General features: G+C 45.3%; 2 protein-coding genes across 3 annotated transcripts; both read right to left on the bottom strand.

Annotated features, from left to right (window-relative positions):
- Positions 1 to 76: 76 nt before the first annotated feature.
- Positions 77 to 3,325, bottom strand: LOC101758426 (pre-mRNA-splicing factor CWC25 homolog). 2 transcript variants are annotated; one of them, XM_022827301.1, is made up of 5 exons: positions 2,942 to 3,325; positions 2,644 to 2,791; positions 1,831 to 1,992; positions 1,250 to 1,426; positions 77 to 1,102 (listed from the first exon to the last, which is right to left on the bottom strand). In XM_022827301.1, exons 1-5 carry the CDS (start codon positions 3,127 to 3,129, stop codon positions 218 to 220), a joined length of 1,560 nt encoding a protein of 519 aa, XP_022683036.1. In that variant the 5' UTR covers positions 3,130 to 3,325; the 3' UTR covers positions 77 to 217. The 2 variants fall into 2 exon arrangements, with proteins under 2 accessions (XP_022683036.1, XP_004973820.1); XM_004973763.4 differs by having other exon boundaries at positions 77 to 1,426; positions 2,942 to 3,323.
- Positions 3,326 to 7,363: 4,038 nt separating this feature from the next.
- LOC101758838 (probable protein phosphatase 2C 66) lies at positions 7,364 to 11,855 on the bottom strand. Its single transcript, XM_004973764.4, has 5 exons — positions 11,464 to 11,855; positions 9,149 to 9,529; positions 8,923 to 9,040; positions 8,524 to 8,747; positions 7,364 to 8,336 (listed from the first exon to the last, which is right to left on the bottom strand). Exons 1-5 carry the CDS (start codon positions 11,731 to 11,733, stop codon positions 7,770 to 7,772), a joined length of 1,560 nt encoding a protein of 519 aa, XP_004973821.1. The 5' UTR covers positions 11,734 to 11,855; the 3' UTR covers positions 7,364 to 7,769.
- Positions 11,856 to 18,572: the final 6,717 nt, after the last annotated feature.

The raw sequence follows: 18,572 nt of genomic DNA on the forward strand, positions 1-18,572 counted from the left end.
CGTCTGCATAATCTTTAACCAAGTGATTACTCCATCGAAATATCTAGTTTCATAAACCGAAAACAAAATGAAACCCTGTAGCGAAATTGTATACGGCATTGCAGCAATTTTTTTCTATTCAAAACAACACAATATTATCGTACATAACGCTCAAAATTGTTCAAGTACAATACTGAGTGCAGACGTGTGAAGCAACAGCGACAATACAGCGCAAGATTTACCGCCTGAACGCATTGCCCTCAGCATCACGGCCACCCTGAGAGTAAAAAGCACGGCGCCTGATGCTCTCTTCGATCGTGGCGCTGCCACCCTTCTCCGTTCCAAATATGCTCTTCTTTTCCTCTTCCAAGAAGTTCTTTCCTTTGAACTGGTTGGCGCTCACAGTTGCTGCTTCTTTGGCATCATCATCTGCAGCTTTCTTCAGCCTCTTCCATCTCTGCTCCTCGTGGACCTCAGCGTCAGCCTGCATCTGGCGCAGCCGAGCCAACCTTTCCTCTTCCGACATATGGTGGACGCCACCCCGTCGACGGTTGAACGGAGGACCATTGTTTCTGCCATGTTCACTTTCTTGCCTTGTCTGCTCTCCCGAGCCTTGGACAGCGCGCGAATGGTGTTCAGAATTGGAATTTCCAGTTTTGTTCCCATCCTCCATTCTTTTGGGCCTAGGGTCTGGACCGTCATACTTTGAGTATGCATGATGGCGGTCTGGTGGCGAATGCTGTCTCCTCTTCCTATCATCAGCATCCAAGCGATCATATCGTGGATGGTCATCATGCCATCTTCCCCTTGGTTCCTCATCGTCCTGCCATCTTCTCCTTGGTTCCAAATCTTCCTGCCTTCTTCTTGGTTCATCGTCACTTTGCCTTCTTCTCCTCGGTTCATCGTCACTTTGCCTTCTTCTCCTAGGTTCATTGTCATCATGCCGTCTCCTAGGTTCATCATCATCATGACGTTTTCTCCTTGGTTCATCATCGTCATGCCGTCTTCTCCTTGGCTCATCATCTTCTGACACATCCTGCCGTCTTCTCTGTTTTTCATCATTGTCCGAATCTGATGAATCTTGTCTGCGGTGTTTCTTCTCATGCCTGGACCTTTTCTCTTCCTTCTTACGGTCAGGGGAAGAATGAACCCTCTTCCTTCTCTCATCGTCTTCTGACACATCCTGCCATCTTCTCTGTGGTTCATCATTGTCTGAATCTGATGAATCTTGTCTGCGGTGTTTCTTCTCATGCCTGGACCTTTTCTCTTCCTTCTTTCGGTCAGGGGAAGAATGAACCCTCTTCCTTCTCTCATCCTTGCCATCACTTATTTCATCTAAATCTGAATCCTCATCTGAGTGATGCCTCTTGCTCTTTGACTTATGGTGGCGATGCTTGTGCTTTTTCTTCTCTTTCTTCTCTTCTTTTTGCTTCTTCTCAGATTCAACCTATACACAAGAGCAAGATTGTGTCAGGGAGCAAGAATGGATGTTGAGCTTTACAAAAGGACATTTCCTAACACTAAATTCAGCCTAACCACAAAACACTGTTTGAATGCTCTCAAGTAATTTCCGAATGACTACACTTATTTTTCACAAAAATCAGAAAATTCACCCTTTTCTAACAAAAGCAATTAATTGCAGTATTTTTTGGACGTTTTGGGCATCCAGCTTTGCCTTCACGACAAAGAAACGTAGCATTTCTATCAACCAAGATGTTGCTACAGTTGTTTAACATTGTGATCCCAAACCAACAATTAGAAACCATATCAATATTGTTACCAATTGTTGATAAATTTGGATATACTTAGGCTACTTAAGAACCCAGATTAAGAAAGGAAAGCAGAACTTACAGATTTCTTTATCTCGGCCATCTTGATTGGATTGTTTTTAATCCTCGCAATTGCATCCTGCTCCCGCTGCCTTATTAGGAGTAGAGGATCAGAGTGGAGTTTTCTCCATGTATCATTTGCAGATTGAGGTTTATCCTCAAATAAAGCTCCTGGCGTTGCTGCCTGAATCATGCAAATGAAAAAAAAGAATGTGACTCCTAAAATCATTTTTTATCATGATAATTTTTCATAAATAGGATATCAAGGTAAATATCAAGTTTAAACAAGAAACTTAGTGAAAAATTCAAGCCATGTTGCTTCTCAACACAAAGAACTGCTGTTAGAATGCAAGTTTAGTGTATGCAATTCAGTTTTCTGTTCAGGGACTACTAGGAGACCATTTCTGTGGACATGCTTTTAAAAGAAACGATATATGCAAGGAAACCATTACTATGAACTGCATATATGCAAGGATCCACACATTCTGTGATATTTTCTTAAAGATTAAATAATACTGATGCGAAAATAAATCGTTTTGTGTGGCGACAACCGTGACATGCGCCGTATCAAGATATAAGATAACAATATTCTATCATGACAACCTCCAAACATCAATAATCAAGGCATCACTCTAATTTATCATGGCATTTTTTACTTAATAGCATTTATACCTTAGCACATCACCCCTGCCACTGTATCCTCAATAATATAAGTTTTTTTTATCGATTCCCAGCTTTGAATTACACTCAATACATTAACAGCTCGGTATGATTGGCATGCCCCTAAGGAACTACAATCAAGTAGGATGTAAGAAGCACAGGCAGGCGTAAGTACCTTAGAAGAATCAGCCGCACTAGCTTGCGCAGAAGAAGAGGATGCAGCAGCGGCCCCTGGTGCAGATTGTTGCAGCGCCTGGAACCCTTCGGAGCTCTTGCCGACGGCCAACCCCGACTCGTAGAGGAAGTCCAATCTCTCCTGCGCCCTGTATCAACCATCACGCGATTAGAACACCGGACGAAGCCAAAAATACCAGAAATGGCAAACAGCCATCGAGTCGAAGCGAAACCCTAGCCGGACGACTACCCGCTCAGATCCAATCGAAAGAAGCGAGAAAAAGGAGAAGGAAACTTACGGCCTGAGGCCGGCGCGCTCCTGCATGGCCCGGAACTCGGCCTTCTCCTTCTCGGCGGCGACCTGCTTCTTGAGCTCCTCCGTCTTGCGCTTCTCCGCCTCCTCCGCCTGCTCCGCCTTCCATACCCGCTCGATGTTGCGGAGGGACCCCGTGTGCCACCCCTTCTTGTTAAGGAACTTGAGCGCCATGGCTGAAGCCCGCCTTCCGGCCTCGCAACCCCTAACCCTAGCGGCGGCCTGGCGCGGTCCGCTGCGAGCCTGCGAGATGGGGGAGACGACGCGAGAGAAAGAAGGTGAGAGATCGGCCGGTAGCCGCCGCCTTGGCCACGAAGTTGGGGGCGTTCGAGTGGGCCCGGTCCACCACCTCAGCCGCGGCGACTAGAGGAGTACGCTTTCCGCGAGGGAAAGCGAACCCGAGGTGGCAACCGACGAGGGGGCACCTATCTATCTTTCGGAAGATATACAGAGCTCGAACCTTCCAGCCCAACACCGGCCCACCTCGACCTTCTTCTTCCCGACATCCTCCACCCCACCCCGGCCAGTGGCCGCCGCGTGCATCCGCTCGCCCACCACCGCGTCCGACTTTTTTGTATTTTGGTCCTTTTCGTAAAAAAATCTTACAAATAGACCCCTGGCGAAACCAATTTCGAAAATTGGCGCCAGTCATCCTGGCACCAAGGTCCCCCCACCGCGCCACCGACGTGGCGCCGGTCCACTGACGTGGCGCTAAGGCTTGGCGCCGAGGCTTGGCGCCAGCCTCCCTGGCGCCAAGCCTTTTACCATAACGGCGCTCCTTTCCTTTTGCGCAGTTTGATTTTGCATCTTGCTCACATCTCGCGCCGGCCCGCTCCATAGTCGTCCGCCGCCGCCGCCGTACGCGCCGCCCCGCCCGGCGCCCCGCGCGCCCACGCCCGGCGGCCCGCGCGCCGCCCCGGCCGCCCCGCCCGGAGGCCCGCCGCGCGCCGCCCAGAGGCGCCCGACCCGAGCCGCGCCTCCCCGCTCGCCGGTGCCCCCCGGCCGGGCTCCAGCGCCCGCCGTGGCCTAAGGCCGGCCGCCCCCCGTCCTGTGCCCGCTCCCGGCCGATCGAAGGTAATTAGTTGTAGTATAATGTAGATAGATAGGTTTAGATAAAATAGTAATATTGATAAATTAGAATAGTTAGGTAAAATTTAGATAGATAGGTAGAATTGTTAGATAAAATAGGTAGATAGATAAGTTGACAGATAGATAGAATTGTTAGATATGAAAACTAATAGCATAGTAAACTAGTGATTACGATATTTAGTTAAGTAGTTGTATAGTTAAGTACGTATGTACATATTAGGTGACATAGTTAGTTAGTATATGTGACATAGTTAGTTAGTTGTATTTAGTAGTTAGCAGTCAATTGATACTATCTGATTTCATACTAGACTTAGAATGTTTAATTTATTATGGACTAAATGAATTGTGCGTTGTTATATTGATATACTAGATGGAGAACGTAGTGAGCATATATCACGGAGGCACCGTGAAAAGGGATGAATATGGATGTGTTAAGTTTGTTGGCATGCAGTGCGAGGTTGTCATATTTGATGAGAAACCCTCGTTTAATGAGTTGCTTGCAAGGGCCCGGGAGGAGTTACATTGTCATGAAGATGATGAAATCACAATCGAGGGCATACTTCACCTAGGTTCCCCTCTCAACATTCAAAGGAAGATGGTTCCAATTCGGTGTGCAGGCCAGTGGGAAAAATATGTGAGGACGGTTATGAACGGTCATTCCCCAAGTGTTGAAGTGGTTGTTCGTCGGGTAGGAGTTGATCCAAATCCTCGTCGGTTTTCCCGACCAATGGGTTACATCGCAAAATGAACATATGTCGTCTACAAATTGCGTGTCCATACTTAAAGTGCATTATTACATGACAACATAATAAAAGTCTCACAATAGAAAATATTGTTCATAAATAAAGCATAGAACTAGAACCTAAATATGGCTCCTTAAGGCATCGGGATTCTCCTCAACTGCTGCTTTCGCTCGACGTGCCCGCTCAAGCTTCTTCTCTCTCTCCTCCCTGTTCGCAGCAACCCGCCTCCTTTCCTCCTCTTCCAAGTGCTCCTTTTCCGCAGCCTCCTCTATGAGCCTCTTCTCGTACACCTCCTTCCTCTTTGCATCCCAGCGCATCATACACTCTAAAAACTCCTTGTCTTCAGGATTGATCTCAGTGTCGATCCACTGCTCAAAATCACATAGCGGTGGAGGGGTCTACAACAAATGCAATTGTTATAAAACAAAAAAATTATGGACAATAATTATAAGACAACAACATTTCCTTACCAACATGTTAATGCGGCGCTGACGAAGTGTAGGTTCAAACGTAAAGTTGGAACACATCCAATACCTCTGCCTATACGTGGCATGTTCTTCGGACTTGGCTACCTTGCAAGGATCGCCGCAAAAGCACATCGGCACTGGAACACTACTAGGCAGAGGCAATGGATCGAACGCATTTCCGGTCTTCTTTGCGCCATAACTACAATTTAGTTTATTTCGTTCTATGAATCAAACGCACTTAACAATAAACCTACAATTAAGGTTTTTTCATTTCATCCACAACAATGAGTATATAACATAACTACGTGCGTTGAGATTATCTTAGTTTCTTAACTTTTCCACGCCTCGGCATCCTACATTTGCATGAAACCCTAAGTTCAAAAATGCAAGAAATATATAGCGAATCGATGTGAAAAAAAGGTACGACGGAGAGAGGATACCTTGCTCTTCAGGATCCACGGATCAAATGAAAGTTTCCTAAGCTACAATGTCGATTCGTAGTCTAGGGTGAAGTAGGGAGAGTAAAAACCCGAGAGAGTGGAGAATAATGAGGAGGAACTCTCGGGCAGGAAGAAGGGGGCGGTATATATGGAGGAAGGCTTGGCGCCACAGATCTTGGCGCCGAGGCTTGGCGCCGTAGATCTTGGCGCCAAGCCTTGGCGCCACGTTGGTGGCGCGGTGGGGGGACCTTGGCGCCAGGATGACTGGCGCCAAGACGTTATACCTTGGCGCCAGCCATAGCTAAGGGTCCATTTTCGGAATTGGTTTCGCCAGGGGTCTATTTGTGAGATTTTTTCACGAAAAGGGCCAAAATACAAAAAAGTCGATCCTCCCTCCACCCCACCCTTCCTAATCCACCCCTCGCCACCCCGCCGCTGCTACCGCCCACCGAATATCCAACCCCGCCTGGCGAGAGCCGCCTCACCTCCGGCGTCAGCCAAACCGCGGCCACCGCTGGATAGGGGTGAAAGTGGTGAGGATAATATCCATTTTCGATCCGATTCGAATCCGAATTTTGCAGATACGGAGAAGAGTTTTCCATATCCGCATCTGAATCCGACTGTGTGCGCATGCGGAGCAGGATATCATATTAGCGAAATCTGACGGATATGAATTATCTGATAATTAAATATGGATTATCCAAGGCTTATGATAGGATATCCGACAACACAGTACAAATCAAGCCCATCCTAGACACTGAGACTCATACGTAATTCTTAATTTTTATGACCCATAAGATATGAGGTATCATCTGCTTTATATATTGTGTGCACGAGCAATAGTAAACTGTAGCCGACAATCTTGTGCAGAGTTAAATGTAAGCATGTGTTATCCGATTATTTTAATCCGACACCAATTCGACTCCACACCATTTTCAACATTCAAAAAAATTTGCATTCGTAACCACTCCACTCCGCATCCGACATAAAAATATGGATGAGGATGTGAAAAAAGTATTATCCGCTCCACTCCGATCCGCTTTCATCCCTGTAGCCGCCCCCAACCTTCTCCCTTCTCTAGGTCCACCAGACATTAGAACCCTCAGAAACCCCGAACCCTAACCTAACTCCACCAACCTCGACCATCGCCGCCGCCCGATGGTGACCTTGTCGCCGGTCCGCTCCAGCCCACCCCCTCCCTCCCTCCAGCCAGCTTCCTCCCTTCCCCGACCTCACCCGGCGGTGGCGTGACGAACGACGAGAAGGAGATGAGGGGAGGCAGATGGAGGAGGGAGATCGTGCGGCCCATAGTGACTGCACGAATCTCAAATATCGGAAAGCTAAGGGCCCTATTTGATGGATAGGATTCCCGACCGCCTAAGGGGGCCGGTGTGGTTGCCGGATCGGGCCTGTTATCGTGGTTGGGCCGAGCAAGTGCCCATCGTTTTGCTTTTTCGTCGATTCTGTAAATGGGATTTTATCAGGCAACATTTTAGGGCTAAAGCCCACTATTTATGTGATACTGATACAGCTACTATGAGCATTTTTGCCTGCTACAGAATTCAGAGAAGATGATACAACAAGCAAGAATACAAGATTGTTACAACAAAACGATGGCTTGACCAAAATCATTTCGATCGGTGAATTCACAGGTGAAGTCCAAGCCAAAGAAGGTGAACAAAATCATGACCTAATATAGTACATATAGTACTGAATGTCTGAATCCGTCTTTGTTTGAATACAGTCACGGACAGCAGGCGAGCAACCATCCAAACGTCAGGAGGTATCGCATGATTTACAAAAAGAAGCTTCTTACAGAACAAAAACTTTCTTATGCACAAACGAAGCACATAAGCCCAAGCATGGAACACCTCCTGGCAAAGCAGTAATATGGAATGTACACGCCTGCCGATCAAAACAATCTGGGGAAGCCTAAAAATCAGCTAGAACAAATCCCAGAGACCGAAGAATTTTGCACGGTCTGATTGAAATGCCCACGCTGGTTCGAAATGTGCTTCTCTGCAATCACAACAACCTGAATTCAGTTAAGAATTCTAGGGAGTTTCCTTTGCTGTTTACCGCCGCTTCCTCCAGCTGGCCGATCGCTTATCGCCTGACAGTTTTCTAGGGAGGTTCAGGAGGGAATTCACCCGGGTCACACCTTCAAGTGCGGACCATTCCTCTTCCTCGTTTGTTGATATGCAATCTGCAAGGCTGCGAGCCGACCCACACCTTTCGGGCTCCTTCAGGACGGGAGGTTCGTCAACAGGTACAATCTCATCAACCTCCCGTAATGTGTTGGAGTGTTGCAATGTGGCTGTGGCGATGTGCTCTTCACTGGATATATGCGCATTTACATCTGCAATGTCTTCATCAACCTCAGCACTGGCATCTGGTGTTGAAACCTCTTCCCCAGTTGTTTCTGGGGTCTCCTCCTTGGATTCGCTCTCCTGAACAGAGTCAGTTGACTTCTCATGATCCAAGAATAAGCAGACAACAGCACAGTCATCACTCTTGGATGTCGGGAACTTCAATCTCCAAGATCTGACTGCGCAGTCAACGAGAGCCCTGGCTGCTGTTGCACGAGATGGTGCTGATGCTACAATATCAACAGCCTCCTTGTTTGAGAGGACGTCCCAAACCTACAAGCATTGAACTTTCAAATATAAGAAAGTTGATGCAGTTGAAGGTTGTTAAACCTTTCTGTGCAAAGGTGCTAAAAAGATAACTACTCCAAACAGGGATTGGAAAATCATGATATAATGCATTGGCAAGCGAATTTCTAGATCAACACCATTTTAAGTAAGAATGGTAGTTGATTAAACATACCCCATCAGTGGCCAATATTATAAATTCATCCTTCTCAGAAAGACGGCGATATGATATTTCAGGAACAGATATTAAGCCATAATCTTTAAGGCAGAAGTCTCCAAAAGCTCTTGCCATTGCCAATCCAGGAGAGTCATTATTTGGCAACCATACTCTAGCAACATCTGGCTCATCCTGAAGAGCAAAAACTCTTCCTTTACATTGCTGAATCCTTGCAGCTTCCCCTAAAGAACATGAAATGAAGATTAAATATTTACATCATAGTTCAATCGAAGGCACCTTAAGGACAGAAAGAAAGGAAAGATCCCATATGCATATTAAGATGGGCTTAAGTTTGAAAGCCATGGGCATTTATACCCAACGAAATGATCAAAGTAATGAACGAACATACGAACATACTGGGAAGGTTAGGCTTCAAATCAACAGTGAGTTGCACAGAAGTTAGATTGTTGGAGGCATCTCTTGTCCCCATTATTGCTCTTGAGTCCCCAAGATTTCCAATTACAAGGTCCAATCCCTAACAAAAAAACATATCTGAATTCAGAAATTTAAGTCTTATTTTTACAACTTCTCTCAAAAGCTTCAGTATCTGCAAACACCAGGCAAGTTTAGAAGTATACGTCACCTGTTTGACCAATGTTACTGCTGTAGATCCACTGCAGAAACAATCAACCGTGGGATGCAGCTTGAGTTCCTTGTCCATCAATTTGAAAGCTTTAAGGTAAGATTGCTTAAGGGGAAGAAACATCTCAGGAAGCTTTTCACTCTCATCACCATTAATGGATTCACCCCATTCATCATCAACAACAGAACCTGTTTCTTCAGAATTGATACTTCCAGATATGCTTCCATTTTGATGAGGACTAGAGGCACCATTAGCGCCGGTTTGCCATTGCGTGCGCAGCTTGACAGGAAGTGAATCTCTAACTTTTTTGGCAACAAAATGACCGTAAGGTCCATGGCCATCAAACACGCCACAGAAGATGCTATCACTTGAACTAAAACTCTGCAGTAACAAGAAAAAAAAATCATACATTAGTATTTAGTGCACCATAGGCAGATATTTTTCTTTGCGTGTTTCCAGAAATCCCATCAGGTAGTAAAGTCTGTAATTTTCTAAAGAAGCAGTTATGCATTCTACTGTTCAGCGAAAAGTCTGAGGAGATAGGCTGGTTGACCAGGTTTCAATTCAACAAACTGTGTTGGTTGCATCTTATTTGTCCATTAGTTTCGCGGTATTACAAAGAAAATGTTAATAAAGAATACTATGAGGCTAGTTAGTAGCTAGGCAAGGAAAAGAAGAAAAAAACATCATCTGGACACACAATCATCAAATGGAATAGAGCTAGCAAACTTAGAGAATTATAACATGCAAGAATATAGACTGAGTAGGCCCATTTCACAGCAATTTAGACCCTTAAAAAACAGCAATTTAGACCACCATCTTTATATTGCTACACTGACATTAAGAAAAAGTCCTATCAGAAATCGTCAAATAGCTCATGCAACACTGTGGTGTATTCACAGTGAAATAAACAAAGAAGAATAGAAAATATGTGAACTCCGGTATATAATGGTCATAAAAAATAAAACAAAAAATGAGAAAATATTATTGAAGAGTAAAACAAAAACTTCAAGATGGAACCAAAAGCCCATAATTCAATTCCAAGTTTTTAAAAAATTAAAAATGTTTGTAAAGGAAGTACCTCACCCTAAATAATTAGGTACTTTTCTAGCCTTGAATATTAACAATCAATAGCACTGTTCTGAGAATCTATAGGCTTGAAGTCTTTTTATTGTCTCTGAAGAACATGATCCTCAATGCAACTTAGAAAGTGACTGCCTTTACTTCTTTGACTTGCTAAACTAATGCATACAGATATTCTTAAATACCTACAAGACAGCAACCTACGTACACTTAGCTAGGTCTAAAAATAGTGAGAGATCATCCATAAGCACACTTCATTCTCTCCCTCTGGTAAACTTCATTTATGAGATAAGGATCACAAACAACCTATTGTGTATACCAGTTGCTTGTTCATGAAACTAAAGAGCAATTCATGAATCGATTATGATGGGTCATAAATTGAATAAGACAGCTATTACTAGGACCAACCAATCACCTGACAGCACATAGCACAACCTGTTCAAGAAAGCAGCAACATTATACCATTCTTTGAAACGAAAAGAGATCAAAACAAAGATAGGTAGAAAAGGTTGCCAAAGTATCACAGGAAAGAATCTCGCCTGAAGCCCTGAACTACAAACATAGATTATAACCAAAAGCAAGACAAGAAATGAACAATTCTTTTATAATCTCAACCAACTCATGCGCCAACTATCAGAATCTTTTTGTTTTTTAGAAATCATCGGACAAAATTATGCTGGCACTTTCCAGTTCCACTCTGAAAACTTCTCACTTTCAGATTAATAAAGCTCGAATAATCTACAGCACAACACCGCATTTCGAATCAAACCATCCCGTGGAGTAAGAGAGCTGCCAACCAAATCCAAACCATAAAAAAAGCACCCATTCCAACTTCAACTGCAAATCCGAATCTATCTTTGCAAGGAACACCTCAGAGAGCGGTATTCTCCTTCTTAAAGCTAAACCCCTCTTAACTTCAAAAATGACAAATCTTTAATACACAGACGCTTCCCCCATCGAATCAAAACAAAACCCAAAATCAAAATATGCCCCTAACCGAAACCCAACCAAGCCAAGCCAAGCCATTACCACCAACAGCTAAGGAACACTTCGGATTTTGGACGAGTAAACGCAATCATTTCGACGCTCTAAACCATGCAAAAAAGGGACAAAAAGGCGGCTGTTTTGGGACCAAGATCGCACACGGACCGAACACCGCCACTGATCAGGGCTCAGAACCCACCGGCCACCGGACCGAATCACCAGGCAAGAAGCGGCGGTTACGAGCTCACCTCCCACACGACCATGGCGTCCTGGTTCGTGCCCTTCCGCCCCTGCTGCGTGTGGAGGCACGCCACCGCGCTCGCGCCGTTGCCGAACATCCTCCCGGAGACCCGCGCGAGCTCGTCCTCCGTCATCTCTCCCCCGCCCCCGGGCACCTTCTTGCCGCCGCTGGAGAAGGCGCCGCCGCAGGCCGCGCCCTCCCGGCTCCCGCGCCGCCTCTTCCGCCACGCCGGCCCGTCGCCGGCGGCGGGGGCCTCGGAGGAGAGGCAGGAGCCCATGGCGGCCAATGGGAGCGAGGCAACAGGGTGGAGCACAGGGTGGGAGTGGTAACTGCTGACTGTTGTGTGTTGCTGCAAACTGTGGGGTGGCTGTAGGGTTTTGATGCTTTGCAGGTCTTGTGGCGTTGAGCCTTTTGTATCATCTGGATTGTATGGTCTTCTTACTTGGAGGTTTGTGCTAAAAAATGTTATTTTAATTTTTTAATTAGGGCTTGGTTGGGTGTTGGTTTAATTGATTATCATGATGCCCTCCTTATGGGTGATGGAATCCTATGATGGGGAAATGGGGAAAAATTTACTCCAAGATAAGGTCACTTTGAAGATACAATGCTTTGCCACGTGGGATAATGCCTATCTCATAAAAGATATGTTTTAAATTACAATTACTGGTTAAAATGTAGGGTTTTTTTTTTACTTTTTAAGTTATGTTTACTTTGGAAAAATTGAGAGAACTTAATAGTGGGCTTCTAGTTACTTCAATCCAATTTTAATTTTGGGCTGTATAATTTGGCTTTACATGTTTGAATAGCACCATGATTTTTAAAATGCAAAAAAGATATTAACCAGGAAACCAAATATTGTCACTAACACATTATGGAAAAAGGTAGGGCACAACAAGCATGTGCCCTCTGTCCTCTTAAAACACAGAGATGGGTACAGCCGTACAAAAATGCATCTTTTCTTTTTTTGTATTTGCAAGTGTCAAAGAATCTTAAAACCTGAGATGGATACTTGTTTAACAATCAGATCCATTTGATAACACTACTCCAAACTGCCACATGATGAATACATTGGATCTTGGCGGCTGTATTACTGATGCAGTTCTAAGTTGTCTTTACATGAGAAATTATAGGAACAATGCAATAAAAATAATCCAGTTTAATTTAAAAATGTATTATAATATATTCCAGAAAGTCGGCCATTTCTTTGATAATGTTTCAACATTTTATGAACCACCAGAAATGCATTAAAAGATTTTGGTATTCGGCACCTACCAGAAGTAGTGCCAATCCAATCCACTCATCTTTTCAGACCACTTTTGACATAAGGGAAACTTTTTGGTGCATCTCCTCTTTGGATTCTAGATTGAGATTTTTCAACTATACACATACAGTATACTCTTTGGCATAGCCTTTTTGTTTGCAACAGGGACAAGTGATTACCTTATGGGTCTCTCTTTGTCCTCATCAGCACAAGTGCATGCAATAGATTACTCATAGTGCTCCTCCAAATAATTGTTTATCATCTCGCTGAGCATCACATTACTGTTCACTAATCTGTATTACATGGACAGTGATGACAGAGATGACAACACTTATCTCGAAAGCAACACACTTGTATATATCACCTAAAAAAACACAGTTGTGTATATCCATGAATGTTAAAAAAAAAATCCTTCCTTTTTTTGTACTGAAACTGAAGCCAAGTCAAAGCACCGGTGAGAAGTGTAATGTAAAAGTCAGAAAAGCGAGGGTGTTGATTGGATCTGTGGGCGTGTCCAGATCAAGTTCAGCTCAGTTTTTCCAGACCTGGACTGTCAAACTTAGGAATAAGTGGCGGTGGTTGAGTTGACTTGGCCACTCAAACTGCAAATGGAACAAAATTGCGTTGACAATAGCACTCCATCTTTTAGTTAAACCACACAAACAGAGTAGGTTTCTTGTGGTTGGCCAAGAAGATCGATCTCCCGATTTGCCTAATAATAAACACTTGTGATCCTGGTGAACTTGGTCTCCAAAACGGCATTTCCCTTCTAGCGAAGTCTATCAAGAACTCTACATGTTGCTAACACCACGTTTTGAGAATTAAGAATTTAAGATCCAAAAATTACTAGCTCAAAGATCTAAGTAGCAAGTAACATCACTATCCCTTGCTACAGTGCTGAGCGAGTGAAAAGGGGCGAACGAGAGGCGGACTTCCTTCCGGCGGCGATTCCGCCTGGCCCTTTCCTCTCTAGCGGCCGGGTTGGCGCCGGAGAGGGAGGAGGGCTGGGGAATCGTTGTGCGGATGTATATAGGGTATGTAGGGTAGTATCTACGCCTAGGGTTTGCTCGCCGTCGTCGGCGATGGCGGAGCTAGGGTTGCGGGGAACAGTGGCTGCGGAGGAGCTTTTTCCGTCGCCGAATAAGTTTCTTCGCCGGCTCTGAAGTCGATCCTTTCGTCTTCTCCGGCGAAGTTCGTCCTGCCGGAGGTTCGTCGTTCGTCTTTTCTTTCGATTTTGGTCGCTTGAAGGAGGCAACGGCGAATCCTTTGCGGCTTGCTTTCCCTCTGCTAGCTGCTGTTTGTGGTGGCATGGTGGAGTGGAATTTTTGTGGCATTCGAGTTGTGCTCGAATGTGTTCTTTCTTCTTTGGATTCGGTTCTTGGACTGCTGGATCCCTTCCTGACGTTGCCGGAGCTGGTTACTGGAGCATCTGGGCTGTGGTTTGTGGAGGAAGTGCGCGGTGGTGCCAGATCGTGAGATCGAGGAGACTGACGGCTGACGTCCTATTACCGAGAACCTCTTGCAGCTATCCAAAGCTTGGAATCCGTTCTTCGATTTGGCTTGGCGAGTTTGGGGGTTTGATGCTCGGGTATCAGCCTTGTCGAATAGAGAAGCAGAATCGGAAGTTTGTTCGGATGAAGAAGAAGAACAGTAGGTGTAGCTAGGATCTTGTTGTAATTCTCTTTTACTCAGGGTCCTTTCTGCAAGAAAGGGATGTATTGTGCAATCAGTTATCTTCTAATATAAGCTACATCCTTTTTCCGAAAAAAAAAAAGTAAGTAACATCTCCGAACAAGTTTGAGGACCTGGATGCATTCTTGCCTATTTTAATGGATTGGATGCAAAGATCGTCGTACGATGTCCGATAATTTTATACGCGTAGCGGCGTAGGCCGTGTTCACGGAACGTTCCGTCACATCCCCCGGATCAACCTGAGCGATCTTGCCGTTGCTGCTGCAGGCGCCGCCGCCACCGCACAGCTCGCGTCGCAGGTCAGCATGTGCCCGGCAACGTGCAGCAGGAGGAGGGATCGAGAAGGGGGTGGGGGATCCTCCGAAACCGCGGCTCCACGGTGGCAATTAAGCGGCGGCACGGCGGGGGTAATAATGCCGGCGAGGCCCTGCTGTCCCGGATTGTCCGTGCCCGCGGCCGCTTCTCACCTCACCGGCCGGTGGATCGATCCGCGTTGCCATCCCCATCCATCCCTGATCTCTCGGCCCCTGCCGCCGCGCTGTGCACATGAATGTTCGGCAGCCAACTGTGCAGGGGTCCCCCGGTCCAGGGGAGGGAGGGAGCGCAATTAGTTGCGGTGGATGACCGGCCGGCCGGGGACGCTTCACCTCCGGCAGTAATGCCGGCCGTGTGGTGGCACACTGTTCGTGTGCGTGCAGGGCAGGGCAGTTCAGGCCATCGCTGCGATTCCGCCTGAGATGGAGCTAGCTTGCTTCAATGTCCTTTTCTTTATTTTTCTTTTTTTTTATAAAAAAAAGTAGCTGCTTCGATGTTCATGCGACTGACGTCATCATCCCGATGGTCACTCGTTCCAAAAAGAATGTATTCCTGGCCATGTATCTGGACAACTTGTTCAGATAGAATGCGCTCTTTTTTGGGACGAAGGGAGCACTTGCGATTTCTTCTAACCCTGTCCCATTTAAGTTCCGTTACCTCTCCTAATCCCAGAGATTACTGAATCAAAACACGTGTGTGCTTGAAACCAGGCGCACAGGTCAACAACCCGATTAACTCCCCGGCACATCAGACGTGGGCACATCCGGGGCCAAGAACACAAGCTGCCTGGCCTGGCCTGTCCTGACCAGCAGGGAATCGCTTGCTGCGTTTCCAAGCCACTCTCACTGTCAAAAGATTCTTCCGCAGATCGATCGGGCCGCTCGTCGTCGTCGTCGTCGTCGTCATCCGGAAGCGAGGAGCTCAGCTCATCACAAGCCACCGAACCCACCGAACCCACCGAACCCATGAGCCCTTGCAGTTAATGGAGGCGGCGGCTCGCCGCCCGCGGCCCACCCGCACGTCACCGGCGCCGATCGAGGCGGCCGCTCAGCTCGCGGTGGCCTCACTCCTCACTGAATTTGGCGGATGGCGACGCGAGTAAACCACCCCCACACGCCGGGCATCGGCAAATCTTCAACTTCAAGCGCGAATTACTACCGAATGGCGACGCTGGCTTGGCTCTTGCGTGCGCAGGCTGCAATTCTGTTCTTGCGTGTGGTTGATGCTCGCAAGCATTCATCTTGAGATCTGCCTGGCCTTTTCGACGGATTCGGGACGGCCATTGGGGTGTCAATTACTACACCAGATCGAAATTCTTTTTTTCCTTGTGCTATGATTTCTACTTTATAGTCCTACAAGACAGTAAGATGGCAGAGTCAAATAAACAGAGAGCACTTGCCTGCAGCAGGGAGGGCTTAGCAGTTAGAAGGATGATCAGATCTCCATCAGGCCCTGGGCCATCGATGTGAACCGTAGCAATCATGGTAGTTTGCAACAGTTGCATCAAACACTGATGAAATGTCGGGTTTGCATGAAGGAACAGTGGTAACACTATGATTCAGTGCCAAAAGGCGCCCATTATTGAGTACCACCTTATCCGGCTATATTCACCCATGGAGACAATCAGACGAACAATAACCATTATTGAGGAGACAAAAGTTCAGATAACAATGAAGAAATTCTCTTTGTTATGCAACGCATGGTGATTTTGTTCTTCAGCATGAGTGGTACTGAAAAGAAGAAACGGTGAGCAAATCAAGGCGGACAGATATGCTGCTTAGGTTAGGTCACACTACTACACACGACATATATTCCATGGCTCCCTTTTCTGCATTTCTCTTCCCTTCAAACAATGGCCACAACCTGTCGCCATGCTTCTGAACGTTTTGTAGCTTTTCATTGCGTTCCATTTTTCAGAGATTTGTTTTTGGAGTCTTGTGGTGTCATTGTGGTTGAAGAGAAAGTGAGAGCTGCCAGATCGGGTGAGTTCATATTTTGCGCAAAGTGGTGACAAAGTGGTGAGGAGCTTTTCGGATCTTTTTGTTTGACTTGCCTGTGCACGGACAGTGGGATATGTTATGGCAAGCTATTGAGGTGTTGTGCGTATGGTGTCTTTTTGGGTCCTTTTTGCCAATGCTGAGATTCAGTGGTAGGCAACACACTCAGTTCAGTACAAACTGTGGTAGGAAAGATTACGATTTATATTGAGACCTAGCATGTGACTTAGCTCAACAGATAACCAATTTAACATCCATGTATCTTAATTGATATTTGGGATTTCGTCGTAATATTATTATGTTTCCTAAAAATTTTATATGCGGTTTCCATTACAAACAAACAAGATCCTTTTCAAAACCCTATAGATTTTAATGAAGAATTCCGAAGAGAATAACACAGAATCTCTATGTCCATTTGCATTTGTTAACAGTAACATACATGCGGTACTGATCACTTTGCAGATAATTAGTTGGTGTTTTCCCCTACTTGTCAACAAAATTTTTTTGGAAGAATACCTAGTGGTTTGGCATGCATCAAGGTCAATTCCTCATACCTAAATGTACGGTACACTCCATTGACATTTCCAAGTCCAAAAGTTCCTTTCATTGTCAAAGACTCTGGACTCAAATGCATGCTTAACATCTGCTTACATTTCAACCACCTGCCAAAGAAGCAAAAGAGAAACTGTAGTCATAAATAGAGGAAAGGTAAGACACAGACCATCGAACAAAGAGGAAAGGGATATCATCCACAGTGTTAAAGAATGGTGCAGATGACAAAGCGGGGTATAGATTGAGATGAAGAGTGTGGCTTAGCTCAACAAATTAACAATACTTGGATTCTGTTGTAATATTACGTAAAATGTGCTATGTTTTCAAAATCATTTACAGTTTTTTTCATGTTAAAAACAAACATGTCCTTTTCAGTGACCTATAACTTTTAATGAAAATTTCGAAAGAGAATGGATTTGTTATATTTCACTGATTATTGTTAACTGTTCATTTGCATTTGCTAACAGTAATATACATGCCGCACTGATTACTTTGTAGATAATTAGTTTATGTTTCTCCTACTTTTGCAACGAAAGGCTTGAAAGAATAAATCTACTGACTTGACTTGCTGACAATTCCTCCTTACTGGATGTACGGTGCAAGTCCATTCACGTTTCCAAGCCCAAAAGCTACTTTCATTGTCAAAAACTCTAGGACTCAAGTGCAGCCTTTCATTAACATCTCTGCATATTTCAACAACCAGCCAAAAAGCAAAAGAAAAAACTAAAAGATTCAATATACTTGGCGAACTTTTGAAAATGTTATATCTATATTTTGCATTGAAAATTATATTTATAACATTACAAATTTGTTATATTCTTCCTAATTTTTTTGAAACTGATTACATTCTTCATATATTTGATATCTTTCATACACTGAAGAGCGCATAGTTAACATGCTCATATTTCAATTGATTTTCCATTCGTTGAACTTTGAATGTGGTATGGTTCGGTCCGCATGAAAATGGATTTATAAACTTACGAGTGTGCTGCGCGTTGCATATGTTAGTGACACTCTATGCCACTAAGGGGGAGAATAGTGCTAGCTTGATCCTCACATGCCCACTCATGTCGGCTCTACTCTGCTTGCAGCAACTTGAAAAGAAATCCTTGTGGTCAGCTTACAATCGCAGGGATTCCCCACGCAACTAAGGCAGATAATCATGCCCAAGGACCGAATTGCACGAAAGAGAAAGGCAGCCGAAAAGAGACGAAAAGCGGCCGCTACACTTGCCGGCAACGCACCCGCTGCGGCCTGCGGCTGCGCTACGGCGACAGGAGCCAGGATGGGGATGCCGGG

Source organism: Setaria italica, chromosome VI (assembly GCF_000263155.2).
Source record: "Setaria italica strain Yugu1 chromosome VI, Setaria_italica_v2.0, whole genome shotgun sequence".
NCBI classification, from domain to species: Eukaryota; Viridiplantae; Streptophyta; class Magnoliopsida; order Poales; family Poaceae; genus Setaria; species Setaria italica.